General features: G+C 39.1%; 1 protein-coding gene across 1 annotated transcript in view; it reads left to right on the top strand.

Moving 5' to 3' along the window:
* IPO5 (importin 5) overlaps positions 1-6,886 on the top strand; it is a 35,155-nt gene extending 28,269 nt beyond the window's left edge. Inside the window, exons 22-25 of the mRNA XM_031557796.1 lie at positions 292-511; positions 1,955-2,183; positions 3,672-3,813; positions 6,129-6,886. Coding sequence (XP_031413656.1) covers positions 292-511; positions 1,955-2,183; positions 3,672-3,813; positions 6,129-6,215 — 678 coding nt within the window. The 3' untranslated portion in view covers positions 6,216-6,886. The remainder of the gene's footprint in view (positions 1-291; positions 512-1,954; positions 2,184-3,671; positions 3,814-6,128) is intronic.
* Positions 6,887-11,681: the final 4,795 nt, after the last annotated feature.

Here is an 11,681-nt window from a genome sequence, read left to right as displayed (position 1 = left end):
AAAAAAAAAAAAAGGTTGCAGACTATTGGGGATAAATTGATAATGAAATAGGTAAAGGAGCATGAAGGAGAGGTGAAGGATTTAGCCTAAAATCATTATTCTCTTAATTCTCCTGTATTTTGTTTGATAATGCTGCAACTATCACTATTGAAAACTGATGATTTCCAGTATTAAATTTAATATAAGAGTTTAACAGAAATACTCTACCACTGTTACTTTGTAGATACTATCATTAACTGTACAAAATTACCTATGTTAAGGTGGCTTAAATATTATCTGGTTTTGCTGCAGTGTCCACAGAGGCCATGGCCGGATAGGCAGTGGGGACTTTGTATTTTTGATGACATCGTAGAGCATTGCAGCCCCTCCTCATTCAAGTATGCCGAGTACTTCCTGAGGCCGATGCTGCAGTCGATATGTGATAACAGCCCAGAGGTTAGGCAAGCAGCTGCCTATGGTGTTGGAGTTATGGCACAATTTGGTGGGGACAACTATCGTCCCTTTTGCACAGGTATGAGTTCACCAGGTAAAACTTCTTGAATGTGTGATCCTGCGTGTGCCGCTCCCTGCCACAGCCATACCCACACCGTCCCTCGAGAGCAGCATTGCTCACCTTTGGTTACATGCATTCATTACACACGCTGGTGGTTCTACTGACCAATGTTTCTGAATATTTCTGTGATCCTGTAATATTTATCAGATAAATAAAAGTATCCTTTTTATCTCAGGGCTAATCCTAATCCCAGCTGCTAAATTCTTCAGAAACCAAACTCTGTATGTAGGAAGTGTAATTGTGCATCAGTTAATTGCAGTGCTTACTGATGAAATTGTGGTGTGAGAATTCACTCTACAGTAATAGGAGTTGGTTTGAAGTGTGCTTTCTGCAATTCCACAGCCTGTTTTTATGCTGGTATAGAATTTTACAAATGTAGGATTATATTTTTAGCAGAACACCAGGTGGGTTGTTCCAGCATTTCTGAGGTCTGCATGGACACAAGTGGTGAGATGGAGGTCAGCATCTTCTCTTGGGTAACTAGCGATAGGATGAGAGGGAGTGGCCTTGAGATGCACTAAGGAAGGTTCAGGTTGGATATTAGAAAAAACTTCTCTGAAAGAGTAGTCAGGCACTGGAACGAATTTTCCAGGGAGGAGGTGGAGTCACTGTATCTGGAGGAGTGCAAGAAACATGTAGATGTGGTCCTGAGGGACGTGGCTTAGTGGGCAGTATTAGTGGCAGGTGGATGGTTGGGCTAGGTAGGTGATCTTTAAAGGTCTTTTCCAGCCTTGGAGATTCTATGGATTAAAAGTATGACATCAGTATTCATAAAAAGTATGTATGCATATGACTATTTTAAATAAATTGTTATTAATGTAACAACGTTGGCATTTTTCCTTGAAGTTTGACTTTTTGCTATGCAAACTATGCCAGATGGATTCACCATATGAAGTTACTTCTATGAGCTTTTGCTAATGCACCCTTTTAGTGGGCCAGGGGTGTGTTTGTCCATACGAATATGTATGCAGACATGCAGTAGATATGCATGCAGCAGGCAGGCATGGTTGACACGCGCTGCTGTCCAAATTAAAGTGATGTTTTTCATCATCAGTGTTTATAAAAGCTGGTAGAGAAGATAACTATTTTTTCCTCTTCTGCCCTTGTAAAGCAAACTCAAACTTGTGTGTTAGCTGTTTTCTTGTTTCCTCTATCTGTGTATTTTACAGGTTATTGAGCAGGGAAGAACCTGAAAGCAGTTAGTGCCCAACTGTAGTAGTTGGGCAGTAGTGGAGCAATAGAATGGCTGGATTTTTGTTGTATGGGTGGACAAACAAACACCACAATATAGTTTATAGACTTCTTTAGTATAAGTAGTCATCTCTTGTAGAATTTGTGACGTTAGTAAAATATAATTTGATTGTGCATTAAATTTTGTTCTTCTGTTTGTTTAACCATTAGAGGCTCTTCCATTGCTGGTGAGAGTCATTCAGTCGCCAGATGCCAAAACCAAAGAGAATGTCAATGCAACAGAGAACTGCATTTCAGCTGTGGGAAAGATAATGAAGTTCAAGCCAGACTGTGTAAATGTTGAAGAAGTCCTGCCACACTGGTTATCATGGCTTCCACTTCATGAAGATAAAGAAGAAGCTGTTCATACTTTCAATTATTTGTGTGACTTAATTGAGAGGTGAGGTGATGCTATCCATGTTAGGCAGAAAGCGAGCTTGTTTGCAGATCCTTTCCTTGCATTCATTTTCTAAAACTGAGAAGCTGTCAGGTTAATCTACTTATGCTTTGGAGAAGATAATTTGGAAAGTCATAGCAGTGTCTTCCAGAATGGTATTGCTATTCTATAAACGGTCACTATTCTCATCCTAACTTGTCTATAAGTTGAAAAAATTCTTAGAAGTTTTATATGTACATGATGGGAATGTATCAGCTGGGAAATTGTAAAGAAAACTTCAGAAAGACTTTTAATACTCTGCTTATGTCTCAGAACTGATAACTGCTCAGGTCTTGTTACTGAAGAGTGCAGCCTGCATGCACTTGCAACCTTTTCTTCGTAACCTTTTGAAAGTTTTGCACTTTTTTGCTTTTAATTATCAACGAAACAAAGTGGGAAGTAGAGAAAAAAATACACTTTCTTGATAGCATGTCCCTGAACTCTAGTACTTTCAGTTGCTGCTGAAAGCATGTTGTCCCAAACCTTGTTCTTTGGGTTTATGCTGCTTCCCATGGGTCACTGAGGTGGTGGGGTAGATTTCTAGTGTGAGTGGAAGTTGCACTTAGTAATTGAGTGGAGGAATTTCATCTTTTGGATCATTACATCTGTCTTAGCGGAAACATAGAAAGTAAGTCACTAAGTAGGAAGGCTATGTTAATACCTTGTATCTTGTGATGCTGTGTTAAGGTTATGGCTAAAAATGGGTGGTGGCAACTTGAAGGCTCTATACTGATGATTGTCCAGTTGTAGAGGGACACTATAGTAATACTGACCTGTATGTACATACACACTTACGCAGAAATGAAAAGTTCTAATATCAGCATACTTCCTTTGTCCTCAGCTCTGTGCAGAGTGCTCAGCCTTGCTGTGTATTTCTCTAGAGCTCTGTCTGTCCCACATGCAGAGTGTTACAGCAGTGGTAAATGGCAGGGCTGGAAGCAGAACATGTTTTCCTCCTCGGTCCCTGGCTGCCAGCACTCCTTTGCCCCAGAACTTGGCTGAGAAAGAGAGAGCAAAGCTGTTTACTGGTCGTGTCAGTCAGAGTGCTGGCAGAGAGCTGAGGTCACTGGTGCTCTATTGACACCAGTAATACAACCTCTTCCCCCTTAGAGCACTGAGAGAGAGAAAGAAGCCCTTTTAGGCAGGGTATTTCTGTCACTTTATTTACAGTTTCATCTGCATGGAACTCAGCAGTTCCATGAAGTACAGAACTTCTTTCTGATAAAGTGTAGGTGGATTAAAAATCAGCTGGTTAAATATTAGAAGGAGGAAGAACATTCTGTCACAAGCAACAAAGCTATGCATACTTACTAAGCTGAGTGAAACTTGGATGTAAACAAGCAGCTTAAGAATAAGAGATTTCAAAATCATTCAGCTTAAATGCGAAATGTTTACATTAACTTCTTTAGTCAGACATTGCTTTATTTGTAATATGTACTTTCATCATTACAGCAACAATCCAGTTGTCCTCGGTCCCAACAACTCTAACCTTCCCAGAATATTCAGTATAATTGCGGATGGTGAAATTCATGAAGCTATTAAACATGAAGATCCATGCACCAAGCGATTGGCTAATGTTGTTCGCCAAGTGCAGGTAAACACTTTCTTTCTTATACGTAAAGGGGAACACTTAGGATTTGCTTTCGGAAGCATCAGAACCATTAAACTAGTCCTGAGAGTCTTGTCTCTTTAAACAGTGGTGCTTCAACCAGTGATGATGGGCATTGTTGGATGTTCCTAGAACCATTTCTGTTCGAACTTGGTGATGTTTGCACTTGAGTAAAGGAATAAAGTCTGTCTTTCTATCTAAGCTTCTCATATGCTTGTTAATTAAAAGTCTTAAGATGCATAGCCCACCTGATAGCATCAGCTTTACTTGAGTTACAGCATCTAATGATAGAAGGACAATATGGCTGGATGTGGCTCTGACAGCCTGGTCTGATGGTTGCACATAGCAGGGGGTTGAAACTAGATGATCATTGTGGTCCTTTTCAACCCAGGCCATTGTATGATAGAAAATAATGTGCCTGGCAAGCCTATAAAATGTGTATGGGATATGGAGCAGAGGCTAGTCAATCACTGCCCCTTGTTCCTGTCATCCTTTGGTAGTACTTGGGTTCAAGAGTTGTAGGAATACTGGGTTTTTGGGAAGGATTTACTTGGATGACTGTGTCAACCTACAAGATCTAGTATGTCTAATACAAAATGACTTCCTTTATTGAAATTCCAAATGAAGGCATACAAAGGGAATTAAATCAACCAAAAGTTAGTAATGAAACTCATGCAAGAGTGGCCACTGTGGATTCTCATTTACAGATATTAATCCTTTGCTGATAGTATTTAAACTCAGGGTATGGAACTTAGGGTTTGCCAGTATATTTGTTCAGTCTAGCTGGTATGTGCCTGTATAGGTTAGTTGTGTATTGTTTTGTCTTGCTTTTCAAAGTTCTGTTTTGACCAGGACTGGTAGGTATATATATCGGATGGAATAGTTTTGTCTCATTTAAATAATTGAGCTTCAAGATTTTTCCCCCCACAGTCTGAAGCTAAAAGTGGGTACATTTGTTTGGGTTTTGTTTTGTTTTCCTATTGCTGGCTTTTTAGCTTGTTACTAACTGTAGCTTACTGTTGCCAACCTTGCATCTCTCCACACATAATAACTTGACTTCAGTAGAGCATTGCAAGTATGTTAGCCCATAGAAGGATCTTTGAAGGCTGTGTAAGTGCTAGCACTTTCCTGGAATGTGGGAAGCAGCAGCAGCAGGCAGAAGGACTTTCTTCTGCAGTTTTCTGAGTGAGCTGATCCACTGCCAGCATCTGACATGAGTAGCATTATGGTCAGGGCTGGAATCTCATATAAACTTTTTTCCCTTGTGCTTAGATGTTCTCATGCCAGGAATATTTCAATGTAGTATCAATTTAAATATCATAAATGCTGGCAGAGCACATGTAGTTCTGCAACATTCCACAATACATCGAGAGTATAAAATGTCTAATCTTGTTTGAAACAAACCTTTTTAAAAAAAAAAAAGCAACACTTGAGGTCTTTGTTTCCAAAATCTGTGAATCCATTTCTATATGCTTTAAAAAGAATTGTGAGAAAAGGGCATTTATTATAAAACTGAAAATAAAAACTTGGAATAAAAGAGTCTTTTAAATGTACTTAAAGTACATTGCTGTTACAAAAGCTAATCTGATGTCAAAGCTAGTCATGTAAGACAAGGTGCAAGTTGCTTCCATCTTTTTGTAGCTAAATAAATGCTTTTTCCAAAACTTCTTTCATTTTCAGGATTTTCTACTGGTAACTTGAAAGTGGTAGCACATATGAGATACAGTGAGGCAAAGGAGGGTGTGGGCTTAGATTTATCAGTAAGCAGCTGAATGTAGAAGAAAGCTTCCTATTCTATCTAAGGAGTAATTCTGTGCATCTGCAGTAGTTACAGCCTCACTCACTCACTGTAGTTGTGCTATAATCACAGTGTTCTATTCCTCTGAAGACATTACTGATGCACCAGTGCCCAGAAGATAACCTTTTTTTATCTCAGCAGGATTTGTTTTTGCCTGGATGTTGATCTTTTAACTTTAGTGCAAACGAGAGCAAATAGTTGGGCACTGTTAACTAAAGAATGAAGGGTCAATTTTTGATTTGACCCACTTAATTGTGGGGAGTTCCCAGGACTTTCAACTCAAATTACTGTGGTGCTATTTAACCACAGCTTGCCTTTGAGTACTTCAGGGCATCTCTCTGACTGAATGCAGAATTGTACCTGAAGATTTCAGTCTTTTCTTTAGCATATATATTACAGAAATAAGCCCGGTGAATGCTGAGCTTTTTAAAAATCTAAAACTGTAGTATGTGCCTTAGAAGCTTGCGATCCTGTATAAACCCAACTTCTCTGTTTTTCCTAGACATCCGGAGGACTGTGGACAGAATGCATATCACAGCTCAATGCAGATCAACAGGCAGCCATCCAGGAGCTCCTGAACTCTGCTTGAAGGGCCTTAAGCATCATCTGCAAGAAAACTAACTCCAAATAAACGTTTACCCTATTGTTTAGGTTTCTTTTGTTTCTTTTTTTGAGTAAAACAGAACTGTAGTGCGTGTAGGCCATTCTTCTGCAACCTACAGGCAGTGGCAACAGGAAGAAGCATTCTTTCAGAATGGTGTTTAAATCGGTATCTGTCCCACAACACTGAAGAAGTTTCCTGTAAACCCTACAATAGCACTGAAGAGTATTTTTCTAACGGCATTAGCCATCCATACGGTGGCGAAAGGGAAACAAGTTGAATTTTCTCATTAGACATAATGAATTAAGAAACAGCTTTAAGATCTTGTATTCAGCAGTAGATGTATGTTATAACAGATAAACATTTCTCTACATCTAGTGTTAATTGTATTAATTGGAGTGTGAGTCTTTGTAGGGTAGAAAGTGTCCTTCTGCCCGACAAGTTAGTAGATCAAAAGATGAAAAACCGAAGACAAAAACATCGAGCATGAAGACCTCATTGATCGCACTTTCAGATTCCCAAAAACAACTTGTACAGTGACTCAATGAGGAAAGCTGTTCAGCTTCCAGCCCTTGAATGTGAAGTCTTTTTGGCATGTCTGACAGTATCTCATTCACTCCTCAATAAATGACATTGAAACACAAGAAGCTTGTGTAGAAGTCCAGTGATGTGTGGTTCTTTTAATTCCCTCTTGTGGAAAGATGCAAGTAACAAGCTATACAAGTCATGATTTTATATTTGAAACTTTGTATATTGTTGCCTATTACAGACTTTATGCATTTTTGCTTGACTTTTTAACAAATTTTTCACCTAAGTGTTTAGAATGGAAACTTAACTGCATTCCTCTTAAGACGGTACATTTACATATCTTAAAAATGTTTTATGTTCAGGTGTAATTGCATTTCATAACTTATAAAATGTAGTGTCATTCCAGCTGCAAATGTGTGATATGACCTGGCAGCCAGTGCTAACTGGTAGTACGTTTTTGGTTGGTTTTTTTTTTAATGTAATTGGTTCCCTGACCTGAAAGAATCGAACTGTTTCAGGTCTTTTTTAGTACAGCAAGAGCAGTACACCATTTCCTAGCTAACCTAAAGCTAAAATAAACATATAGCGTATTGGAGTTCTAACAAAGGTCAGTGTGAAGTTTGTGCTTTTATTACTCTCAAGATGATAGAATATATATTGATGTTTTGGTTTTTTTTTTAACTTCTTTACTGGAGTGTTTTTCTGAGTCAAATGCCATCTCAATAGACCCTTAAAAAGTGCATGCCTTTTGAAAGAAGGTGTAAGTTGAACTCACTGTAGAGTAAGCTTAGTTTTGCCTCTGAAAATTGTTTGAATAAAATAATACAGAATAAGGTATATCAGAGACTGTCCAGGACTATTATATCCTAATATTTGTGACATGAAATGCCTTAACCACATGGACTGACTCTGTAGTTCATTCAGAAGCAGCTGAAATAATAGTAATAATATAATAATCTCCAGTTCCCATTTTGTTAATTGCTTTTAATCTTGCATTTGCAAAGTTGAAGCATTCATACATTGTGACATGAATTCTTAAGGATTAGGTGGCAGTACTGTGAGAGAACTGTAAGTAAAGGACAGTTACCTCAGTCACTGATCAGTTCTTTAAATCCTTGATCTTTCCTGTTTGTTGAGTTTCAGTTGTCTTTATGTGAATTTCCCCTCAGTCTAAAACACTTAAGTTGTTCCCTGCAGCTTTTTTTTTTTTAATCTTTTCTCTCAAAATTTAATTCCCATTCTTTGGAATACAGCATTTGGAAAAAGATATTTAAACTTCTGTTACAATCCACAAAATAACATTGACTTTGGCTTTCTGAGAGTAACGTTCAAGTTGCTGTCCCAGTGAACCAACTTTTATCTTTCTTTCAGCCCAAATAGTTTGGACCAAGTAGAACTGGGAATGCAGATTGCTCTGTGTGCCAGAGGAGCACCGAACAGCATCATGCAGTTGCTTCTACCTTGTTAATATTCCTTTTATGAAATAAAAGAGCACTGAATAAGACGGTGTAGATTGCTTGAAGTACACAGAGGTTCCCAAAGAATTTGTTGGAGATAGAACCAAATCTGTAGCATTTTCTTAACTCACATGAGCTTTAACAGCCCAATTCTTTTCACCATTTTAAAAACTCTCATTGCTAATTTTAGCTTTTCAAGTTCCTTACTTGATATTTATATGAGTACAAACCTTCCTGTGCTATCAGTCAATCCTGATCTTCCTTGAGCAGTGAAGTGTGGTTGCTCAAACAATGTGTAGTATAGTGTTAACAGTAGCTTTATCTACAACAATCAAAAAATAAAAAGCTGCTCTTAGGAAGGAATCTAGCAGTGGTTACTGATATGGGTAGTTTTATTTCAACCACTTTCAGGTTGTGCTTCACTGAAATACTCTGCCACTGAATTTGGTTGGAGAAGTACCTCATGTAGCACAAAGAGCACTGCAAATGGCAGCAGTGATCTGCATTGCCAGAGCAAAGAGGTGTCCCAAACCCTCCCAGACACCCAAACAGAAGCGTTCCTTGTTTTTAGAAACAGTTCACTTTCCAAAACATAGGTGAGTTCTTATCAAAACTCTCATCTGTGTAAGAAAATGACTTGGTAAATGTATGTTCTGAGCGCAGCATTCGTGAACAGTTGGGACCCACCATCATCACTTTCTTTCTGCAGAGACTTCAGTGTAATGCTGAGTACATGGGCTGGTGTTCCACAGCACAGAGCAGCTATGCCAAATGTTGTCTATTTTCTACAAGTCTGAATCTCTCAGTCTCGTGTATGGAGTAAGGCGTGAGAGTATGATGTGTTGCACAGCTGGAATTTTTGATGAAATAAAAAAATTAAGGAAGGTGAATTTTCTAATGGCTCTGCGTATGCATCTATGTTCTGGGTATGCATCCACCTGGGCTCTTGATCTGGAGCTTTATTTCTGCCCTTGTATCCATTGGGGTGCGCATGTACATCGAGTCTTCCACATCCAGTAAGAGAGGTGTGAAAAATCATGAAGTCAAGTGGCTGCCACCCTGTAATTTTTTTCCCCAACTTTGGTGTATTTTACTGTGGGGAGCAATCAGCCTTTGCTTCTTAATCATTCCATTTTCTCCTAGCTCTACTTGTATGGATCGTGAGGAGCTCTTAAATTCTAAGAAATGCATTTATTGATTTCACGGAACAGGATCTACGCTTCTGTCTGGTAGAGGTGATGGTCACAAACGTGTTTGCATTGCTTTGAAGAATGCCTCTCAGGACAGTTTAGCATCTATTGGGATGTCAGGAGTCTGGGATAAGTACCAGATAATGGACATGGGATTGATCTCACCTGATATAAGATATCTGTGACAACACTGGCATGTAAATAATTTTCTGCAGCTCAATCAACTCAGTGAGGGAACCAGATCTATCTAGATCATCTAATGTTTAATTGTAAGGAAATGTTTGGTTGCTTTCTGAGTTGTTGCTGGTAGACTAGACGTGGTTTGTACCCCCAGTCATCCTTCAGATGGTGTTTATAATTAGCAGTACAATGGCATTGAGTAACATCTACAGTTGTACTGCAATTCAACTGCTTGGAAATGGATTTCCTGGAACCTATTTTTTCCCTACTCCTGGGTTCAATAAGTAGAAAATATTCTCTTCCCAGCAGTCTCAGCCATCCCCTTGCTGCCTCACCAAGTCAGCTCTCATGGAGATTTCTCAACCCATTGAGGTGTTTCACATTGACAGGTAAATTATCTGCTAATTAATTCTCATTCACATGTAAGCTTCAGAGAACACTCTTATTTCTGGAGGGTGTAAGTTACCTCCATTGGCATTTCCTTCTGTCATCGAGTCAGATTTGTCTTCTGCTTCATTACATTTAACCTCTGGTAGAGGTAAATGGTACATTTAACCTCTGGTAGAGGATAGAAACCACGTGTGTGCTTCTGCCTCTACTGAATTCATTCTTCTCTCTCACATGAGTGACAAATTCAGGCTACCCCAGAAGCCATGAAGTTGCTTTGTTTGTTCTTATCTCAGGAAGAGGTTTCCACTATTTGTTTCTGATGCAGAAGAGATGTGAGGACTGAGGAACCATTTGGGTCGTAAGAAGGCTGTGTGTTTCATAGCTCTAAATACAAAACACTAAACTTGGTGACAGTACAGCTTGCCTATTGGTTTGTCGCATGAGTTTTAGAATGCCTTTCTCTATCAGTGTGTTTGCTTTTCAAAGGCATCTTATCCCTTCATGGCCCATGAGGCCCAATGTTTGGGTTTGATTTATGTGTTTGCGGTTCTTGCCTTCAAAATCAACACCAATCTTTTCGATCACGTGATAGAGAAGAAATCAAATGTCTTCTAATGGCTGCTCCATTGGAAATCCAGGCAAGGAGTGGCAACCTGGCACTGTGATTCCAGAGCACTGTAAGGCTGGAGTTCATGTGTAATTCACTTCTGATCTGGAGACAAAAATGACAACTTCTGCCTGAGGAGACCTTTCCTACAGCCTCTGTCAGAACTGTTCTGTCACTCGCTCAGGCCTCTAAGGTAATTTCCTCCATATGTTTTCGAGAAGTGAAGAGAGGACCAGTACGTTTCTGTCTGTTTTGTTTGTGATTTTGCGTTCTCACTCAATAGGTTATCTGTGACTTTTCTTCAGGTCTGGCAAATTTTTGCAGCTGCTAAACCATGAAATCAGTGGATCCTTTGAATTTGGTACTGGTACCACTCCTGTTTTAAGCATAACTAAGCACAACATTTGTAAGAGAGTTTCACTTGCTTAACGTTAGCTAATGAAAATTTAACAATAGTTAGTACCTTAAGGATTTTTCATTGGTTGGTTTAGAGGTTTGTTTTTTTAATTGGTTGGTTGGGCTGGGTTTTGAGTTCTTCTTGAAGTACATGGTGCCGTGTGTTGCTTTTAGCTCAGGAGGTTCAACACCGGTTGCTGAAATGATATGCTGGATTGTTACAACAAACTGTTTCTGCATCTTCCAGAAAAGGATGGATGAATATGTGCTGGCAGACACTCCCAAGGGGTGTATTACCCATTGGTGAAAGCTAAAGAACTCCTGAGTAGTGAGTGCAGGAAACTGTGGGTTTGACTTCAGTCAGGGTGACACAGGAGGTCCTTGCCCATCTCTCATTTTGCACACACTGTCAGCACTACTCACCAGCTTCTGTGGGAGGGTAGAAGGAAGGAAAGGGAGGAGGATATCTCTCTAACATACTCTTTTTGCATTGATTGATTGTGCTTATTTTTGAAGTAGCAATAGAAAGGTTTGGTTTCATGTTTTTTTAATATATCTGAAGTACGTTTCTTACATGTAATGCATACTGTTAAAACATTGTTCTTTAATAACTGTAGGGTCCTATCCTGAGGTGATAGGATTGATTTAAATTAACAGATGTTTAATATGCAGTTCATACACTACTTAAAAAACAAATGGTAATTTT

The sequence above is a fragment of the Meleagris gallopavo genome, chromosome 1 (genome assembly GCF_000146605.3).
Source record: "Meleagris gallopavo isolate NT-WF06-2002-E0010 breed Aviagen turkey brand Nicholas breeding stock chromosome 1, Turkey_5.1, whole genome shotgun sequence".
Classification (NCBI taxonomy): domain Eukaryota; kingdom Metazoa; phylum Chordata; class Aves; order Galliformes; family Phasianidae; genus Meleagris; species Meleagris gallopavo.
Note: the sequence above shows the minus strand (reverse complement) of the source record. Positions and strands in the feature narration are given on the sequence as shown.